This window comes from Belonocnema kinseyi, chromosome 7 (genome assembly GCF_010883055.1).
Source record: "Belonocnema kinseyi isolate 2016_QV_RU_SX_M_011 chromosome 7, B_treatae_v1, whole genome shotgun sequence".
Lineage (NCBI taxonomy): Eukaryota > Metazoa > Arthropoda > Insecta > Hymenoptera > Cynipidae > Belonocnema > Belonocnema kinseyi.
Window position 1 is genome coordinate 61,262,659 of NC_046663.1, and position 23,153 is coordinate 61,285,811.

General features: G+C 23.5%; 1 protein-coding gene across 1 annotated transcript; it reads right to left on the minus strand.

Moving 5' to 3' along the window:
* Positions 1-576: 576 nt before the first annotated feature.
* On the minus strand, positions 577-22,117 carry LOC117177273 (lariat debranching enzyme). Its single transcript, XM_033367865.1, has 5 exons — positions 21,420-22,117; positions 15,878-16,169; positions 9,439-10,168; positions 4,546-4,761; positions 577-820 (listed from the first exon to the last, which is right to left on the minus strand). Exons 1-5 carry the CDS (start codon positions 21,614-21,616, stop codon positions 726-728), a joined length of 1,530 nt encoding a protein of 509 aa, XP_033223756.1. The 5' UTR covers positions 21,617-22,117; the 3' UTR covers positions 577-725.
* Positions 22,118-23,153: the final 1,036 nt, after the last annotated feature.

Consider the following 23,153-nt stretch of genomic DNA (forward strand, 5'->3'; position numbering starts at 1 on the left):
GATAATTTAATATGAATTCAAATGAATTGAAACAAATTTAAAAAATCCAAATTATTTAATTGATTTCAGAAAAATTAGAGCGTTTTAGAAGAATTCAAGGAAGTTTAAGAGAATTTGATGAAATTCATTCGAAATCAAGACAAATTACAAATAATACACAATTTTGAAAATAAAAAAATCCATTATATGCAGGCAAATGAGAGTGAATAGAATCAGTGAATATAAAGCTGATAAAATTCGCAAGTATGCAAGGTGAATTAAAAAGTCTTTAGAGCCAATTAAAAAAAAGAAAATGTAAAAAAGATCCATTGTATTCAGTGGATTTTAAAAAATTCTAAAGAATTCAGGGTAGATTCAATAGAACTAAAAAAAAACTAAATAAAATTCAGAAATATTTGATTTCTCTCTGATAATTTATTGCAAGAAGTGATTAAAGTAGTTTTTATTTTAAAAAGTAAAAAGAATATATTTCTAAAATACAAAAGTTTTAAAAAATAGTAACAGGAAATAAAACTAAACCGCATAAAAGAAAAGATGTTAGGAAAAAGGTGCGGTTTTTTGAAAAACACAGATTTAAAGAAAAAAATTTTAGTATATGTATTGTAAATATGAATACAATTGTAACTGTTATTTCGTATAAAAACAATGATCGTAAACTTGCACTTATCACGATTAGCCTGAATATAGTAAAAATTCATTGGCCTATTTACAAACTTCTTTTTTAGTTACTCGACAGAGTCCTCCTGAGAAGTATAAATTGATTGGTTCCGCCTTTTAAATTTCTTCATGTCCGGTTCGATGGGTACAACTGGGATTTTTTCTGAAAAAAAAAAACAACGAAACTGGTTCAAAAGTCTGCGTTGTTTAGCAAATGCAAATTCATGGTTTGCAGGTCAAGAAATCAAGTTTTTCCAGGTATCTTTTTTTCAAATCAAATAATGAAATAAACATTTGGTATACTAGTAAAAAAAGCTATTTCATTTTTTATTGGCCAACAATTTCTAAAGATGATGGAACCATAAATAAACATACTCTTAATTTTTTGCGAACAGAAGTAGTGTTTGCGAAATCTTCGGAAAGATTAGAAAAAATCTGTAAAATCATTAAAATTTCTGCGAAATCTTTTGTAATTTTTAAAAGTTTTCGTAAAAACTTTATAATCCTTGAAATCTTTTAAATGTTTTTGTAATTTTTCGAAATATTTTAAGATCTTTATTTAATCTTTGTTTGCAAAATATTTTATGTTGGTTGAAAATCTTTTGATATCTCCTCAAATGTGTTAAAAACCTTTAGAAATCGCTTAAAATCTTTGAAACTCTCGAAGTATTTTGAAATCAAGATGGCCGTTTTAAGAAAATTTAAAGAAAATTGAAAGAAAATAATTACCGATTATTTCCCAATTTTTCCTCGGTTCCCAAATACTTTTCACGGTCAATGATACTTAAAAAATGAAACACTAAATCTAAAAATTGTTCAATTCGAAGGAATAAACACGTAAAAATCGAAGCTGCTAATTCTTTTCAACTGAACAATTTAAAATGAAATCCAGTTATAATGCCAAATTCAATATTTAAACATTTTTAATGCACTAAATTGAAGAATCCATCAATGAATCTAAAAATCTTCAAAATTGTACCATTTTAAGCAATTTTTAATTCTAATTTTAGCTCAGGAATAGTTATAGATTGAAAATTCCCTGTGTAAATCCACAATTTTAATTATTTACGAAAAAAGCGCGTCAAATTCAGAATTTTAATTCTTTCGAAAATTCTCCATTTTAACCAATTGTAAAAATTAGATTTTTAAATAAAAATCCTTGTTTCAATTCAAAATTTAAATTTTCCTTTCGAAAATTTTGTTCCTTTTCGAAAATTTTTCGAGAATTATTTTTATTCTGGATAAATTTCGATTCCGATATATATTTTTAAGAAATTGGAAGTTCCCTATTAAAATTAAAAGTTAAATTATTTTAATTTTAAATGGCTTAAAAACTATTAAAATTCTTCAAAATTTTATTTTAAAATCTTAAAACATCTACACGCTTTTTTAAATTTTTTCAAATTAATTTTTTTTTAATTCTGCCAAATAAAAGAGATTTTCTTAAACCTTCCACATTCATTTTTGAAAATTTTGAAAATCGTTATAAATCTTTTTAGATATTCTCTTAAAATTAGTTTATTAAAATAATAAACCACTTTAAATTTTCCTAGGAAATGCTTATTATTCTTCTAGAGTCTCTCTAAATTCTTAAAAAGCTTCTAAATTTTGTGTTACAAATCTGCCAAAATGTATATTTGATTTTAAAATGTTTGAAATTATTTCAGATTTTAAATGAATTTTGAATGTTTTCAAATCTTCTAAATATCTCTTTAACATATTCGAGTTTTTTCCAAGAATAGAAGGTGTTCAATTGTTATTTATATATTGAATTTCAACAATTTGACTTGAAAACTAAATTTGGTTAAATAGAACAATTACAATTGTAATGTTCAGAGTTTAGTTTTTTTGTTTAATTTTTAATATTTAATTTATAATTACTGATTTTAAATGAATAGTCAGATATTTCTAAATATTAAGTAAAAGAAAATAGTTTATAAAGTTTCCATAAAACTTTTAAAATGTTTGTGATATGCTTTGCAATATTTGTAAATTCATTGGAATTTTTTAAAGTATTATAAACCTCCGTGAAAGCTTGAGATTTCTGTTAAATCTGTCAAAAATCTTTTGGAATTTTGTAAAGCTTTTATAAAATCTTAAAAATCCTTGAAATCTTTTTGTAATTTTTTGAAATCTTCATGAAGTCTTTTGATATCTTCTCAAATTTGTTTAAACCATTTGAAATTGCTCGAAATCTTTGAAATGTTTTAAAATATTTTAAATCTCGTGTTCTTTGCCCTTTTTGAAATCTTTAAAATTCTTGAAATATTTTGAAATCCTTATAAATTCTTTGAAATGTTTGTCAAATCTTTCTGAAATTTTTTGTATTCGTTTAGAATATTTGTTAAATCTTTTCAAATATTCCAAAAAATTTTGATATCGCTTATAAGCTATGAAATACTTTGAAATTCAGTGTTCTGTACCCATTTATAAATATTCAAAATCTTTGTAAAATTGTTTTAAATCTTTGAAATCTTTCTGTAATTTTTTTTTCGTGAAATATTTTTGTTGGTTTGAAATGATTAAAAACTTTGTAAATCTTCTCACATTTTTTGAAACCTTTTGAAATCTTTAAAATTCTATAAATCTTTTGAAATCCTTATAAATTTTTGGAAATATTTGTGAAGTACCTTTTTGAAATCTTTGAAATTCTTGTACACTGGAATATTAAAAACCTCTGTGATATCTTACGAAATCTTCTAAAAAACTTGAAATCGTCTAAAATATTTGAATTTTTTTGAAATACTTTTTTTGAAGTATTTCGGAAATTCTTTAGAATCATTTGAAATTTCTCGACTATTTAAAATCGTTGTTAAATATTTGAAACGTTTCTTCAAAAGTTTAAAATCGTTCAAAATCCTTGAAATGTTTTGAAATGTGTTATTTTATACCCTTTTTTAAACCTTTGAAATTCTTTTTAAATTCTTATAAAGTCTTTGAAATATTTGTGAAATATTTCTGTAATTTATTGAATTCGTTTGAAATCACTCGAAATAATTATTTTTAAAATTGTTGTGAAATCTTCCGACATCACCTAAAAATGTTTAAAATTGTTTAAAATCCTTAAAATATCAGAAATATGGCGTACTGTACACCTTATTCAGATCTTTTCAGATTTCAAAATCCTTGAAATCATTATGAAATGTTTTTTAAATTTTTATTTGTAAAATGTTTCGTATTCTTTGAAATCATAAAACTATTTGAAATCTATGTGAAATCTTTTGAAATCTTTTAGAATGTTTTGAAATCGTTTCAAATATTTAGAATTTTTTGAAATCTTTAAAACTTAGTGTATCCTTTTTCAAATCATTGTTGCAAAACCTGATTGAAAATATTTGTAAACATTTGAAAATTTTTTAAATCTTTAGAAATATTTTCTAACATTTTAAAATCTGGTGTATTCTAAAAGCGAGTGGTCAACCTCTCGAAAAATCCGTTGCATTTCCATAACATATTTTAATTCTGAAAATTAATTAACATCGAAATTTTCAACAAACAATTTTTATAATTTGTAAGTTGAATATTACAAAAAAATATACTTCAATATTATTCTATATTAGCGGAGAGTAAATAAAAAATTTATAAAATTATTCACAAAACTATAGAACTGCTCTTTACAATCTATTTAAATAATAGGTAGTCTACAAAAAGTGCCTTGAAATTTCTTTATTTATATTCTGTAATCAACAAAAGATAAATTATATCTTGGTAAATAAAAAACTTTTCAGTAGCAAGATTTTGTTTTAAACCAGATGTTTCTTTCATAATAGACTAAAAGATATAAATTACTCTTCGCATTAAAACAAAAAAAAAAAAACTGTTTTAAGAGCAAAAAAATTCAAATTCCAGATTTTCGTGAAAAATTCAAGATTTCATATCTGAACTTACCACTAACTTCTTCATTGACTTTGCTCGATAACTCATCAGAACTTTCCGGCGAAGATAGACCCAGTTTTGCAGGTGGTAATTTTAGAGGTGTCATCCTGTGCCTTAAACTACCAACTGGTTGGGTTTCCAAGGACGACTGAAAACTCGAATCCTCATCATCAAATGTGCAGGAGGAAGACTCGAATGTCTGGTCGAAAGATTCCGAGGCAGAAGTGTCTGTAAATTGAGGATAACATACACCTTTTTCATACAAAAAAAAACAAATGTTCTACAATAAAATTGAATTTTTAACAAAAAAGTTCATTTTGAAATTTTAAAAAAGTTAGTTTTCACCCAAATAGTTGAATTTTCTATCAAACTGATAACTTTCCCAACAAAAAAATAATTTTCTACAAAAAAGTTAATTTGGAAATTAAAAAAAAAAGTTAGTTTTCAAACAAATAGTTGAATTTTCTATCAAACTGATAATTTTTCCAGCGAAAATATGCATTTTTAACGAAAATTATGAATCTTCAACAAAAGAAATTTATTTTTTACAAATTAGTTCAATTTAGAACCAAGTAGTTCAGTTTTTACCCAAAAAAATTAATTTTTTATTTAAAGAGATGAATTTTCAAACCAAAAAGACGAATTTTCAGCATCGAAAGACTTTTCAGTCAAAAAAGAAAAAAATTTCCACCAAATTGTTGAATTTTCAAACAATAGATCAAAGTAAAGACACTGAAATAATTTCACGACCTGATATTTTCTGGAAAATATCAGTTCTAGCAATTATCTCAGTGTCTTTACTTTGGTCTCTTGTGAGGGATCACTTATAAACTACGTTACCAATTAATGAATAATAAACAAATTAAAAATAAATCAACAATTAAAATAAAAAAGGGAGTGTTGAAATGTGCCTGATTGAATTTTATGAGACAGTTAAACCGGGTATTATTGAATTTTAAAACTAAGAACGGTACATTTCTAATCCAAAATGGAATATTTAAGCTTTCAATTGGAAAAAAATTATTTTTATTATAAAAAACGAATTTTCTACCAAATAGTAGATTGTTTTTAAACTAAATTATTGAACTTTAACGACTAAGTGACGAATTTTCTATACAAAATAGTCAAATTTTCAACAACAAAAAAAGGAATTTTGGAAAAAGTGTTAATTTTATACAAAAAAAAAAAAAAAAATGAATTTCCAACAAAATAGAAGAATTGTCACCTAAAAGTTGAATTTTCAACTGAATTAGATTAATTTTCAAAAAAAAAGTTCAATTTTAACAAAAACTTGAATTATTAATTAAAAAAGAAATTATTTTTCACCAAAAATAGAATGGGTAAATTTTCATTTACCAAAGTAATGTTTCAACCAAAATAAAAAGGAATTTTCAACAGCACAGTATAATTTCCAACCTAAGAGATCAATTTTCAAATAAAATTTTGTATCGCCAACCAAAAAATGCATTTTTAAGTAAGTAGTTCCACTTTAAAACCTAGGTGTTAATTTTTTAACCAAAAAGATCAATTTTCTACCGAAAAAAACTAATTTCTTCCAAATTGAAGAATTCTCAATCGGAACGTTGAAGTTTCAAATAAAAAAGGTTGAAGTTTTGAACAAAAATATGAATTTATTATCAAAAAATATGAATTTTGAACCAAAAAGCTGAATTTTTAAGAGTTTTTTTTCTTTTAATTTTTTAGAATACAGTTCAGCATTTTGAACCAATAAAATTAATTTTCAAACAAACAGATTAATTTTCAACCGGAATAAACGAATTTTTGAGAAAATTCATGAATTCTCAACCAAAAAGTTTAATTTTCAACTAAAAAAACAAGAACTTTCAAACGAAAATATTAATTTACTTTCAGAAAAGACGAATTTTTAATAAAATTAATGAATTATCAACCAAACAGCTCAATTTTAAACAAATAGATTAATTTCGTACCGAATTTTGTTTTCAAAATTCTCAAATCAAAAAGTTCAACTTTCAAACAAAAAAAAGATGACTGTTTGAACAGAAATATTAATTTAGTACCAAAACAAACGAATTTTCAATAAAGTTCCATAATACTCAACCAAAAAGTTGAATATTTAAGAACTTTTCTTTAATTTATGATGAAATATTTCAACTTCAAAACCTAGGTGTTAAATTGTTAACCAAAAACATTAAATTTTAAACAAAATAAATGATTTTTTAACGGAAAAAAAACTAATTTTGAAGAAAATCTATGAATCCTCAATCAAAAAGTTAAATTTTCCAACAAAAAAAGAAGAATTTTTAAACAAAAATATTAATTTACTTCCAGAAAAGACGAATTTTTAATAAAATAAAGGAAATCCCAACCAAAAAGTTCAATTTTAAACAAATAGATTATTTTTCTGCCGAAAGAAATGTTCAATAAAATTCAAGAATTCTTAATCAAAATGTGAATTTTTAAGAAATAATTTTTTTAATTTTTGATAGGATAGTTTAACTTTAAAACCTAGTTGTTAAATTGTTACCCAATAAGGTTAATGTTTAACCAAAAAGATGTATTTCCTACTTCATAAAAACTAATTTTTAACCAAATTCATGAATTTTCAACCAAAAACTTGAATTTTCAACTAAAAAAAGAAGAATTTTTGAACAAAAATATTAATTAACTGTCAGAAAAGACGAATTTTCAATTAAATTAAGAAATTCTCAACCAAAAAGTTTAATTTTGAACAAATGGATAAATTTTCAACAACAAAAAAATTTGAATAAAATTCAAGAGTTCTCCATCAGAAATTTCAAGTTTTAAGAAAGCATTTTTTTAATTTTAACGATAGTTTAACTTTAAAACCTAGTTGTTAAACTTTTAACCAAAAAACATGAATTTTTGAATAAAAGGATTATTTTTCTACCGAAAAAAACGAATTTTTAACAAATTCAGAAATTTTGAACCAATAAGTTGAATTTTCACCTAAAAAGAAAATTAATGTTTAAACAAAAAGATTAATTAACTATAAAAAAAGACAAAAAAAATACACACACACACACACACACACATGTATATATATATATATATATATATATATTAATGTATATATTATATTAATTTAAATTTGAGATGCTTTAAATTTCTAACATTTCAAATAAAAATAATGCATTTTTAACAAAATAGATATTTTTTTTACCAAATAGGTAAATTTTCAAGTTTGAAAATTCATCTCCTTTGGATGAATTTTCCTCTTTTATGGTTAAAAATGCCACTGTCTGGTTAAAAATGACCGTTTTTCTTAAAAATCCAACTGTTTTGAAAAAAATTCGTATTTTCAGCTTTAAATATTTATCTTTTCGGTTGAAAATTCGTCTTCTTTTGTACAAAATAATTTTTTTGCTTAAAATTGAAACTGCTGGGTTTAAAATCAATTCAATTTTTATTTTAAATAAATTTTTGTTGTTAAAATGTTTGCCAAATACAAGCATTTGATTGCATTGTTTGTTCTTTTGTGATAAATTTTTTTTTAATTCAGGTATTTTGTTGACAATTCATATTTTTCGTTTGAAAATTCTATCCTTACTGTAGAAATTTTACTTTTGTTTTGTTTCGTTAAGAATACTATTTTTCGATTGAAAATTTAACGGTTTTTCTGACACTTTACGTTTTGGTTGAAAATGTAAACATTTTGTTCAAAATTTATTTTCTTTAGTAGAAAATTTTTTCCGGTTAAAAATGCAACTGCCTGGTTACAAATGAATCTATTTTAGTTAATAATTCAAGTATTTTATAGAAAATGCATTTCAAGATGAAAACTATTTTTCTAACTGAAAATTTAACTATTTTGTTAAAAATTAAATTATTAGAGAAAAATCGCCTTTTTGGCTTAAAACTGCTACAGTTTGGTAAAAAATAAAAACTATTTGTTATAAAATAAAACTAATTCTCCTTAATTAAAAGTTACCTTCTCTATTTTTGGTTAAAAATTTATATTTTTTTATTATAAATATAAATATTTAGCTACAAAAATTCTAAAAGAAAAAAAAAGTAAAAATTAATCAAATAAAACTTGGCATAACATCACATCTATTGTTCAAACTATTTAGTTGATACTTTACAATAATTTTTGAAAATTCATATTTTTCGTTTGAAAATGTTATTTCTTTTTCATAGAAATTTGACCTTTTTGGTTAAAAATGCTATCTTTCGATTGAAAATTCAACTGTTTTTCAGAAACTTTACTTTTTGGTTGAAAATGTATGTATTCTGTTGAAAATGCAACTGCTTGATTGAACGTTTAATTACTTTATTAAAAGCATATTTTTGATTTTAAGATTCATAATTTTGGTAGAAAATTCGCTTTTTTCAAGATGAAAAACATTTTTCTAACTGAAAATTTAACTATAATGTTAAAAATTCAATTGTTTTAGAGGAAAATTACCGTTTCAAATTTAAAATTCAACATTTTGGTAACAAATTAATCTATTTCGTATAAAATTAAACTTGTGTAGAAAATTCCTTTTTTTATGTTCAAAACTAATTCTCCTGAATAAAAATTTACCTGATCCAGTTTTGTTTCAAAATTGATCTTTGTTAATTTAAAAATACAAGTATTTAGCTAAAGACTTTCAAAAATGAAGAAAATATAAACTAAAAATAAATCAAATAAAACTTGAAATAAAATCACATTAATTTTTCAAACTATTTACATAATACTCCACAATAATTTGTTGAAAATTTGAATTTTTTTACAAAGAAAATTAATATTCTGGATTGAAAATGGAACTATTTGGTTAAAAAATATATATATTTTGTTAACAATTCGCCTTTTCAATAATAAAATAAATATTTTCCGTTGAAAATGCAAAATCTGAGAATAAAAATATAAAATGTGGTGAGTTCGAGACCTCGCATAATTAAAAATATGAAAATAAATACCTAGTTCAGCAGCAAACGAAGAATCCAAATCCGTATTCGAGAAACTAGAATCTCTCTTCACTTCTTTGATTCCATTCAAGACTTGCAATAAAGCTACAGGGTCGTCAATTCCTAATTTATTACACAATTCCGTCGTTTGAGGATTCGTTCTTAAACTCGGGGCTTCTGTCTTTCGGGGGGAAGAATTCGGGTCGTAAGGTTCGACATTTTTCACGAAATTTTGCGGCACTTGTAAAATATTGTTCATTTTTCCTAACACATGTTCCTTCTCTTCTTCCGTTGGCGTGTACATCCACCTAACAGTGTCTCCCGATCCAGGCATCATGTGCATTCCACATTTCACACTGAGCAAGTGATTGGTCAATGACAAAATTGTCAGCCATTCCAAATCATAGGAGAGTTTTAGGGGAATATTTGCGTCATTCTCGACTTGAATTATTTGCAGGAATTTTCTTCTTGGAAGGCATTTGTCTAGGGCCAAGAATTTTGTATTTCTCGAACCCTCTTCTTCAGGAATTAAGGCGGCAAATTTACAGTGTAAGTGCGCAGCGAACCAGAAACTCGGGTAATGTTTTTGTAAAAGATCCATATTTACCGGACTACCGAGACAATTTCCCTCGATATCGTTCTGGAAAAAGGGCTTCTTTCTGAGAAGTGCCTGCACATTTCCGTATTGCGTTACGCCTCGAGGCCAATCGTGGGATAAAAATATGTCGATTTTTCCCGAGAGCTGAAAAGGAAATTATAATCCTGGATAAAAATTCCCTGATAATTCCATGGTTTTTTTCCAGGGTGGCCGCTTTTATCAACGAAATAAATACCCGGTCATTTCCCGGTTCGCAAACATTTTTCACAGTCCATGAGATTAAAAAAATGGAACACTAAAGCTACAAAAATTTCCACTTGAGGCAATAAAAATTGAGCTACAAATGAAAGCGGTCAAAGTGGAACTGTTAAATTTTGAACTTTTTAAATTGAAATTTCAAAGTTTTTAATTAAAAATTGTTTTATTCAAATGCTCAATAATTTACGCGTATAAAATTGAAGTTACTAACATTTTTTAATATAAAAATATGTAAATACACGTAATCGTTTTCAATGCTCTAAATTAAAAAAATCTATTAATGAACTTCAAAATTGTCAAGATTATATAATTTTAAGGAAGTTTAAGCTAGAAACATCAAATATTGGAAAATTGAAAAAAATTTAACTGAACACTTCTTAAATTAGAAATTCAATTATTTTCCTTTTAAATAATTTAAACATCCTTAGAAAGCTTCAAAATTTTATTTCAAAATCTTGAGAAATCTAAAGGTTGTTTTAAATTTTTAATTATTTTTGAAATTTTTTCAGAACTTCTAAATATCTTTCAAAATGAATGGAATTTTTCTACAATCTTCAGAAAATCCTGCAAATTCTAGAAAATTTCTTTAGAATTTGTTTCTATAAATAACAATTAAACAATTATTATTTTTAGGTGAAATTTGAGTAATTTTAAGAGATATGTAGAAGTTTTGAAAATATTTAAACTTAATCTAAAACTTGAAATATAGCCTAATATAAAACAAAATGTATATTTTCGTAGATTAAAAAAAAAAAAGATTTTTTTCAAGAATTGTGAAAGGCTTCAAAAGAATAAACACATTTTCTTAAGAATCAGAGGAAAATTAAAAATAACTTCATTTTGAAAAATTATTTTAAGAGAATATTTAAAAAGTTTTTCAAAGATTTAAACGAATTTTTTAAAAATATTCTACAAGATTTTAAGAAAACTTTCCAAAATTTGCATGATAATTTTTGATCTTTTTAAAACTCCTAAATATCTCTTAAAATTACTCCGTTTTTTCTAAAAATGTTCATTTGTAAATTATACATCAAAATTTTAAAATTTTACTTACAAATTAAGCATTTTTTAAATACAACAATTAAAATTGTAACGTTCAAAGTTTAAAGGCTCTTCGAAATTTTAACGACTTCAGGTTTTCTATGTCAAACAATTCAGTTAAAGATTCTTTACTTTTAAATATTTGGTTTCAATTGACGTGTTTTAAATAAAAATTCAAATATTTCTAAATATTCAAAAATTCATCTTTTTTTTTAAATTAAAAATTTCAAATTGAATATTTTAGACTCGAACAATATTTTAAATTTAATGAAATCCTTTAATTAACAATATATATTGTTGTGAAGTTATTTTGAAGTTGAAAATAGTTTATAAACTTTCAATCACACGTTCACATTCGTTTAATGACTAAGACTTTGAAATTGAAACCGTTTAAGTTTTACGTTAAAATCTGAAAATTCCTAAATTTTGAACTAGTTTAAAATCGTTTTGTAAAATTTTTTTGTACACTTTTTATTACTTAAAGCACAGATAAATTAAAAATTTTATTTCTTTATTTATTAAATAAAAATGTTTTTTATCCAAAATTTTCAACATCCAAAGGCTTTTATTTTCTATTTGTTCAAGTCTTTAAGAAAGCATTTAAAAATTCTTTAAATTAAAAATGTAAGCTTGGAAATAAAAATTTGTACTAAAAACTTTTTAGAGTAAACAAATTTTGAATAACGCATTTTAAGCTAAATAATAGACTAATTAAAAAACATAACAATTCCAATAATTATTTAAAAACTGTTGAAATCGAACGTGGAAAGATTTTTCTTCTACAAATTTGTAAAATTCCCAGTCAAAAAAAAATTAATTGTCATTACCCGGTTTTTGCCGTTCTCAAAAAATTCCCGGTTAAGCGGGAATATCAATTAAATAAAAACTTTAAAAAGCAAAATAAAATCCATTGAATTAAGTAAAAATCTCTTTAAATCTTGAAAGCCCAACTATTTATATCCAAAAAATGTGTCTAATGATTGCAAATCAATTGTAAAAAATTCAAGAATTCTCAATCAAAAAGTTAAATTTTCAAATGAAAAAAGATGGATTTTTGAAAAAGAAAAAATAAGTTACTACCAAAAACTACGAATTTTTAATAATTCTCAACCAAAAAGCTGTATTTTTAAGAAAGTTTTTAATTTTTGAGTATACAGTTCCACTTCAAAACCTATTTTTTACATTTTTAACCAATAACATTGATTTTCCAACAAAAAAATTAATTTTCTACCGGAAAAAAACGAATTTTAAAGAAAACTCATGGATTCTCAAGCAAAAAGTTGAATTTTCAATGAAGTTCAATAATTCTCAACCAAAAAGTTGAATACTTAAGATTTTTTTTTAATTTTTGATAAGGTAGTTCCACTTTAAAACCTAGTTATTAAACGTTAAAAAAACTAACTTTTAACAAAATTCATGAATTCTCAACCAAAAAGTTGAATTTTCAACTAAAAACAGAAGAATTTTTTATCAAAAATATTAATTTACTGTCAGAAATTCAATTTTAAACAAATAGATTAATTTTCTACCGAAAAAAGAAGAAATTTTTAATAAAAATTACGAAATATCAAAGAAAAAGTTTAATTTTGAAGAAAGAATTAAAATTTTTTTTAAAGATAGTAGTTCAACTTTAAAAACTAGTTTTTAAATTTTTGAACAAAAAGATCAATTTTTAAATAAAAAGATTAATTTTCTACCGACAAAAACGAATTTGTTCAAAATTCAAAAATTCTCAAATCAAACAGTTGAATTTTCAAACAAAAAAAAGATGACTTTTTGAACAGAAATATTAATTTAGTACCAAAACAAACGAATTTTCAATAAAGTTCCATAATACTTAACCAAAAAGTTGAATATTTAAGAACTTTTCTTTAATTTATGATGAAGTATGTCAACTTCAAAACCTAGGTGTTAAATTGTTAACCAAAAACATTAAATTTTAAATCAAAAAATTAATTTTCTATTGAGAAAAAAGAATTTTTAATAAAATTCAAGAATTCTCAATCAAAAACATGATTTAAAAAAAAAGCTTATTTTTCTACCAAAAAAAAAAAAAGAATTTTTAACAAAATTCAAGAATTTTGAACCAATAAGGTGAATTTTTAAATAAAAAAAATAATTTTTAAACAAAAAAGATTAATTTAATACCAAAAAAGACAAACCTTCAATGTAACTCAAGTTTGACTAAGAGTTACAAGACATAAAAAAAGGCACCGAATTAATTTGAAGACCTAATATGAACTTTCAACCTAATAGACGAGTTTTATACAAAAGTAGTTCAGAGTGTGAAGCCTAAATCAGAAGAATTTTCAAGAAAATAGGGAATAAATTTAAAAAAAAAACATTAATGTAGGTATTATATTAATTTTAATTTGAAATGCTTTAAATTATCATCTATTTAATTATTTATTATAAAGTTCAAAGAAATTCAAGTTAAATTCAAATTAGGCGGACAACATTTTTTCAATAAAAAAATTCCATTGATTTCCGTGAAATTGGAAACGAATTTAGGGGAATTTAAGGTAAATGAGATGAATTTAGATGAAATTCATAAAAATTCAAGGTCAATTTTAAAAAGCTCAAATGAATTGAAAACAGTTTCAAAATATGAAAAAAATGCGTTGAATTCAGTCAATTTGAAATAAGCTTAGAATTATTCAATGGTTAAAATACTTCCGGATCAATTAAACAAAAAATTTTAAAAGTTCAAAGAGAATCCATGGAATTAATAAGCATCAGCCTGAATTCCAAAAAATAATTTCAAATTTCTTAAAATCTTGAAAATCATATTAATTTATATCCAAAAAATGTGACTAATGACTGCAAACAAATTTAAAAGAATTCAAATAAATTGGAAATAATTTAAAATAACGAAAAAATTCCATTGTTTCAGTAAAATTTGAGTAAATTTAAGAGAAATGGGAAGCATTCCATAAAATTCATCGTATATTAAGCTGAACTAAAAAACCAATCAAGTGAATTCAACGAAATATTTTTGTAAACTCATTGAATTGAGTAAGTTTGAAATAAACTTAGATAAATTAAAAGGGCATTCAAAATAATTTGATGAAATGCCTACGAATTGAAGGTGAGTTTAAAAGACTGCACGATGAATTAAAAACTTTCCAAGAATCCGTTGTATTCAATAAAATTGAATGAATTTTGAAGAGTTCAGGATCAATTAATAAGAATTTAGAGCGAAAGCAAATTATTGGCAAAAAATATTTGAAAATTACGCCTCGAGGCCAATCGTGGGATAAAAATATGACGATTTTTCCAGAGGCCTGAAAAGGAAATTATAATCCTGAATAAAAATTCCCAGCTAATTTCACGGTTTTTTTTTCAGGTATCTCCAGTTTTTTCCGGGTATAATTTTTTGTTTTACTGATTTCCGTAAAATTGGAACGAATTTAGGGAAATTTATGGTAAATAAGAAGAACTTAGACGAAATTCATAAAAATTCAAACTCAATTTTAAAAAGTTCAAATGAATTGAAAATAATGACTGAATATAAAAAAAGTAATTGAATTTAGTAAATTTAAAATAAGCCGGGGGCGCTTCCACATGGATACACGCATGGACACTCAGAACTTATAAAAAATAATCCAAAAATAAATAACGAATACACAAACGAATGCAAAATAAATCAGGAAAACAATTGAATTAATCATTAATTAATTATTTCTGACAATTTTAAATTTCAGTAATAGAATTATTTATGGGAATTTAACTATTTATTTATTTTGTAATTCGGTCAATTTATAATTAGTTATACATTTTTTAAATAATATTATAAAAGTTGTATTCCTTTTAAAATATGTTAACGACTTTTAGACGTTGGGAAGGAACCAAGAAATATTTAATAAATTTTCGAAAATGTTTCCCTGCTTTTTAAATATTTATAATCTATTTAAAACGGCTTAAATTCCTGAAAATATTTTTAACTGACTTGAATTTTTCTCAAAATTTCGTGTGGTAATTTTACGAAAATGTAACACTTTGCTTTAAAATCTTGTGAATTCATTTTCGAAATTTTAGGAAATCGTTTGATATGTTCAAACACCCTTTTTAATTATCTTTTAAAGTTTATTTTCCAAAATAAAAAACGATTTAAAACTTTCACACGAATATAAGGAAAATCCTTTTTTTTTTCTTAATCTTATTAGACCTTCTAAACCTTCTAATCTCTATAAATTATTAAAAATTTGTCTGAATTTTTTATTTATTCTGCAAAATTTACATAATTCCAGTAAAATCATTGAAATTCTTTTTTGACAATTTTAAAAATCTTTTTATATAATATCTTAAAATTAATTTTTCGAAATAAAAAATTATTTCAATTCTTCCTCAGAACCTGGAAAATTCTGTGCAAGTTTTAATTATTTTTTAATCGTTTCAAAACTTTTCAATATCTCTTAAACTTACTCAAATTTCTTTTAAAATGATGTAATATGGCAAAATTGACAGTTTGTTTTAACATCTTTTTCACTTTTTACAAATTTTAGGAAATAATTAAAAATGTTTTGTCATACATTTTAAAAAAAAGGCACGTACCTGTTTTAATCTAAATACTTCTAGGTTTCGTACATGATATACACTTCGGAGCGTTTGATCAGTGTAGGGTGGTTTTTCAAAATGTCCTTGCAACCAGTCGTGGCCTTTATAAATCCCAGAAAGACCTGCTATCCTTACATTTCCCACTTTAACGACACTTGCATATCCCATGTAAAAAATGTTAGGAGCTACCCAACCACCGTAGGGTAATTCCTGCAGGTAATTAGAAGCTTCGTGATTGCCACCGATAAAAATCGTCAGAACTGGAGCAATCTTTTCCCCAGAGTAATATCTATAACAAATTTAATGTATCCAAAATTTGTTTAACATTTTGCAGCTACAAAATCAGACATTCATAAAGGGGGAAAATTAGTCGGTTTTTTAAAATTGTTTTCTTCGACTAAAAGTCTAACTATTCCATTTTTTATTTCAAACTAATCCTTTTTAGTTGAAAATTTCAATGCTTGGTTGAAAATTGATGTATTTAGTTGAAAATGCATATTTTTTCGTTATAAAAGTAATCTTTTTGCTTAAAATTTTATGTTTTTAAATGAAAATTAAACCATTTTGGTGAAAAGTTGACCTTTTTGTTGAAAAGTCGCTTTTTTGACTGAATAATAATATTATTTTTTACTGATAATTTAATTATTCCATTTCTGATTGCAAATTTATATTGTTTAGTTGAAAATTAAACTATTTGGTAAAAAATTGGTCTTTTTTGTTAAAATTTTGGTTTTGATTGAAAATTATTGTCTATAACAAAAAATTTAACTATTCCATTTTTATTGTGAATTAATCTTTTTACGTTGAAAATTGATGTATTTTGTTGAAAATTCGTATTGTTTCGTAATAAAAGTAATCTTCTTGCTTAAAATTTTATATTTTTAAATGAAAATTAAACCATTTTGGTGAAAAATTGACCATATTGTTGAAAAGTCGCTTTTTTATTGATTTTTTTTTTACTGAAAATTTAATTATTCCATTTCTGATTGCAAATTTATATTTTTTATTTGAAAATTCAACTATTTGATTGAATATTTATGCATTTTGTTGAAAATTCGTAGTTTTTTTATATGATAGTAATCTTCTTGCTTAAAATTTTTGTATTTTTAAATAAAAATTAAACCATTTTGTTGAAAAATCTCTTTTTTGACAGAAATTTTTTGTCGACTCAAAATTGAATAATTCTATTTCTGATTATAAGTTTACATTTTTAGATGAGAATTCAACTATTTGGTCACAAAATTTTCTTTTTTGTTAGAAATGTATTATTTGATTAAAAATGATTTTTCCTAGTAAAACATGTAACTGTTTCATTTTTAATTTAATTCATGTTTAATTTTATAAAAGTAATCTTCTTGCTTAAAATGTTATATTTTTGAATTAAAATTAAATCACTTTTGGTAAAAAATGTACCATTTTGTTGAAAAGTCGCTTTTTGTACTGAATAATTATATTATTTTTTTACTGAGAATTTAATAATTCCATTTCTGATTGCATAATTTTTAGTTGTAAATTTAATTATTTGGTTAAATATTTATGTACTTTGTTGAAAATTTGTATTTTTTTGGTATAACAGCAATCTTCTTGCTTCAAATTTTATACTTTTAAATAAAAATTAAACCAGTTTTGTTAAAAAATCGCTTTTTTGACTGATGTATTTCTTTGTTACTTAAAATTTGATACTTCTATTTCTGATTGTAAATTTATATTTTTAGTTGAAAATTCAACTATTTGGTTATAAATGAATTATTTGATTGAAAATTATTTCTTTTAGCAAAACATGTAAATGTTCCATTTTGTATTGAGAACTAATCTTTTTACGTTGAAAATTCATATTTTTTTGGTATAAAAGTAATAATCTTGCTTAAAATCTTATATTTTAAAATAAAAATTAAACTATTTTGGTAAAAATTAACCATATTGTTGAAAGTCGCTTTTTTGACTGCAATTTTTTTTACTGAAAATTTAATTATTACATTTCTGGTTCTAAATTTATATTTTTTACTTAAAAAGACAGCTATTCGGTAAAAAATGTGTCTGCTTTGATAGAAAATTAATTTTCCTGGTTGAAAGTAGATCTTTTTAGTTAAAATTGTGTTTTTGATTGAAAATTATTATTTTTTTTTAACAAAAAATTTAACTAATCCATTTCTTATTGTGAACTAATATTTTTACGTTGAAAATTGACGTATTTTGTTGAAAATTCATATTTTTTCGGAATAAAAGTAATCTTCTTGCTCAAAATTTTGTATTTTAAAATAAAAATTAAACTATTTTGGTAAAAAATTAACCATATTTTTGATAGTCGCTTTTTTGACTGAAAATTATTATTATTTTTAGTGAAAATTTAATCATTCCATTTATGATTGTAAATTTATATTTTTAGTTTAAAATTCAACTATTTGGTAAAAAATTTGTCTCTTTTGATAGAAAATTAATTTTCAAAAAATTTCACTATTCCATTTTTCATTATGAACTAATCTTTTTACGTTGAAAGTTAATATATATTTTTTTGAAAATTAATTTTTTTTGGCATACAAGTAATCTTATTGCTTGAAATTTTTTAAATCAAAATTTAATCAATCACAAATTGGTTTAAAGCGTTCCAGCTATAAAATGAGACATGCATGAGGGGGAAAAATTGGTCGTTTTTTGTATTGAAAATTATTTTCTTCGACTAAAAATCTAACTATTACATTTTTTATTGTAAACTACACTTTTTTCGTTAAACATTGACCTATTTGGTTGAATATTCATGTATTTTGTTAAGAATGTGTTGCTTGATTGAAAATTAATTTCATTAACAAACAATTTAACTATTCCATTTTTTATTGGTTCTTCTTTTTATTAAAAATTACAATACTATGGTGGTTTTTTCTTACTGATAACTTAAGTACTCCATTTCTGACTGTAAATTTATATTTTTTAGATGAAAATTCAATTATTATGTCAAAAATTGGTCTTTTTTGGTAGAAAATTGTATTTTTGCTAAAAAATACATCTTTTTGTTTTGAAAATGTATCTTCTCATCGAACATTATTTTCCCTAACGGAAACTATTACATTTCTGATTGAAATTTAATTATTTTTCGTTATAAATTCAACTATTTGATTAAAAATTGATGTATTTGGTTGAAAATTCGTTTTTTTCGCAATAAAAGTGATCTTTCTGTTTGAATTTTTTTTTATTATTAAAAATTGTACTGTTTTACTTTTAACTAATCCATTTTTTATTGTAGATTAATAGTTTACGTTGAAACTTCATCTATTTTGTGGAAAATTAGTCTTTTTTTGTATAAAAGTAATCTTCTTGTTTACAATTTTATATTTTTGATTGAAATATAAACAACTATGTTGAAAAATTAATTTTTTTACTGATAATTCAAATACTCCATTTCTGATCGTTAATTTATCTTTTGTAGTGGAAACTTTAACTTTTCAAATAAAAATGCAACTATTTTGTTAGAAATTTGTCTTTTCTTGAAAGAAAATTATATTTTTTGCTTGAAAATTGATCGTTTTCGTTGAAAATTTGTCTTTAAATTAAAAGTAATTTTTTTGCTGAAAATTCATTTTTTTTTTATACTGAAATTGAACTATTCTATTTCTGATTGTAAATTTATCCGTTTTAGTTGAAACTTTAACTATTTTGTTCAAAATTCATGTTTTTTGATTAAAATTTGTCTTTTTTGATAGAAAATTTATTTTCCGGCTTAAAACACATACTTTTGTTTAAAAATGTGATTTTTAATTGAAAATTATTTTCCTTAACAACAAATTTAACTATTCCATTTTTTGTAAACTAATCTTTTAAGTTTGAAAATTGATGTATTTTGTTAAAAATCCCGATTTTTTTAGTATAAAGTAATATTCTTGTTTAAAAATTTATATTTTCGATTGAAAATAAAATTACTGTTGAAATTTTGTTTTTATACTGATAATTTAAATACTCCATTTCTCATTGCAAATTTATCCCTTTAGTTAAACTTCAACTATTTTGTTAAAAAATGGTCTTTTTTGATAGAGAAGGTTTTTGTTGCTCCAAAGTTCATTTTTTGTTGTTGAAAATTTGCCTTTTGATTGAAATTTGTTTCCTAACTGAAACTATTACATATACGATTGTAAATTAATTATTACACGTTAAAAAATTCAACTATTTAATAAAAATGTATGAATTTAGTTGAAAAGTCGTATTTTTTGGTTTAAGTCATCTTCTTACTTAAACATTTATATTTTTCATTGATAATTTAACTGTTTTGGTTTTAACAAAAAAATTAACAATTTAATCTTTTATCTTAAACTAAACTTTTTACGTTAAAAATTCATCTTTTTTGTCGAAAACTATTTCATTTATGATTGTAAATGTATCGTTTTAAGTTGAAAATTCAACTATTTGGTTAAAAATCATGCACTCTGTCAAAAACTTTCTTTTGTGGTAAAAAATTCTCTTTCTTGAAAATTATTTTCTTTACCCGAAAATTAAAATATTTCATTTTTCAATGTTTTATATGAGAGTAATCTTCAATCTTAAACATTTATATTTTTGATTGAAACTTGAACTATTCTGATAAAAAATTTAAACATTTTGTTGAAGCCGTTCTTCTGGTTGAAAATTAATTTTTTTAACTGAAAAATTAACCATTCCTGATTATAAACTTAGCTTTTTTTAGTTAAAAATTTAAATTTCGTTAAAAGTTCATGTATTCTGTTAAAAGTCGGTCTCTTTAGGCAAAAATGAAATCTTTGTGCTTGCGAATACATATTTTCGGTGAAAAATGTCTTTTTTTATTGTCAATTAATCTTTTTTCGTTTAAAATTCAAACATTTGTTTGAAACCTCATGTATTTTGTTAAAAAATTATCTGTTTTTGTAGAAAAGTAGATTTATTGCTTGAAAATTAGTATTTTTTGTTGAAAATACAATTACTTCGGTGAAAAACGTAATCATTGCATTGAAAATTCGTTTTTTGACTGATAATTAATTTTTTTAAAGAAAAATTCAATTATTTAGTTTCAAAAAATTATTTTTTGTTGTTGTGAAAACTAAATTTTTAAAATTGAAAATATAAGTATTCTGTTTTTATTTTTTGGTTAAATTCAAATGTTTTTTAGTTAATAAAAAATATTGTTGATTGAAATAAGAATTAATACATTTTTTGTAGAGAATTCATCTTTTCATTGAAAATTAATTTCTTCATTGCAAATTTTCAAGGTTTCTGTCAAAGTAATTGTTGTGATTTAAGGTTCATCATTTTAGCGCATAATTCATCTTTTTGGTTTAAAATTTATGTTTAACCAAAAATGTAACTATTTCAGTTGAAGATACGCATCTTTAGGAATTGTTTTTCCTTCGGGCATGCAGGAATAAATAAATAATGCCATTATTATGCCGGAACGCAAACATAAATTAGAGGTTAGAATCGAATAAGCGCTTTGAGGTTAGCTTCACAAAACACCTATAGCGTTTACAGATTTTCCTGACAGAAAAAGCTATCGAGAGTACAAAAGTATAATAAAATAAATTAAATTAAAAGTACTTACTTATAAAATGAGCACATATCCTTAAATTTATCAGGCACAGCCATACATTTCAGATCCGTCAAGTTTCTCGTCGCCTGGAAATCTCCGCAACAAATTAGGAGATCTACTTTCTTTCCATCGACTTTTTCTGCTTCGGTGATTGTATTGTAAATTATTTCTAATTCCCCGTGGGCACATCCTTCTACAGCGATTCTCATTTTCAAATATTTTGGTGCACAATAATTTAAGAAACCACTGTGAGCACTACACTCAACACTTTTTGGGACGTTATTGCTCTTTTGTTAAAAATGCAAAACTACGATCTTTGTTTTTATTTATTTATCAACATTTTTCTAGATACTGCATTAATTATAATTAAGCGATGTGTAAGTTAGAAATTTAACGGATTTACTTAGAATGCGATTGTGAAGAGAATGACAGACGAATCAATGAAAGTTTGCATTTATGTCGTTTAGACAATTTACCCCCACGCGGGCGCGGCGTTGCTCCAAAACTTCCTGCTCTAATTTTACTAACAATTCTTTTAAAATATCTGTACATGTGACCTCTGTATTGAATAGTATAACTACAATTTGTTTGTATATAAGAAAACTTTTTTCACTGTTTAAATTAGTTAAGTACTTTTATATAAATATATTATTATATAAATTTATATTTGTTTACAAAATTTGACATGTACGCGGCCGGTGCTCACTACAAGTGCGCATTCCAGTGTCGTAACAAAGCAGGGGCTCGATATACTTATCTTGTTTCCTGATCACTAGGTTGCGCTAGCCAACTTATATAAGTGCCCGCGAAATTCAAACTCAAATTAAGCAAAGTGAAGTTTAAAAGAAAAAATGAAAAATAGCTTTCTGTACACAAAATATAATACAAAGTTTACAGTTTATATGTAAAATAAATTTAAAGAGTAAGTAATTAAGTTTGATAAGATAAAACCTTAACATTTTAATTACTCTTTTTTTTTACTAAATAGTAGAACTTTCAACTAATAAAGATAAATTTTTAACCGAAAATGAAATAGTTCAATTTTAAACTAAAAATAAAACAGTATCCTTCAATTTCCAAATGAAAACATGATTTCAAAAAAAGAAGATTAAGTTTATACTAGAAAGACAAATCTTTCGGTAAAATACATAAATTCCCAACTAAATATTTGAAGTTCTAACTAAAAAAGGTAAATTTTCTGCTGACACAAAACGAATTTTCAACAAATTTGTTAAATTTTCAACTAAAATAATGAATTTTCAACCAAAAATGGAATAGTGAAATTTTCAGAGAAAAACATAGAATTTTAAATATATAGTTTAATCTGCAAAAAAAGCGATTTTTCAACTAAGGGTGAAAATTTTTTAACCAATAATGAATGAGTTAAATTTTTCCTTCGAAAAAATTAATTTTAAAAGAAAAAAGCGAAATTTTAAATAGAATAGTTGAATTTTCAGCTATAGAGATGAATTTTTAACTAAAGTAATGAATATTTGACCAAAGAATTACTGTTTAACAAAGCAGTATAACTTTATACGAAAAAATATACATCTTTAACAAACAGTTTAATAGTTGATATTCTAATAAATCAGTTGCATTTTTAACCCAGGAAATAAATTTTTGAACAAAATAAAAAAAAATTACGAATAAGAAAAATAATTTTCAAACACATAGTTGAATTTTTAACTAAAAAAATCAATTTTCAAGAAAAAACAAAATTTATAAACCATTTCAATTTTCAATCGA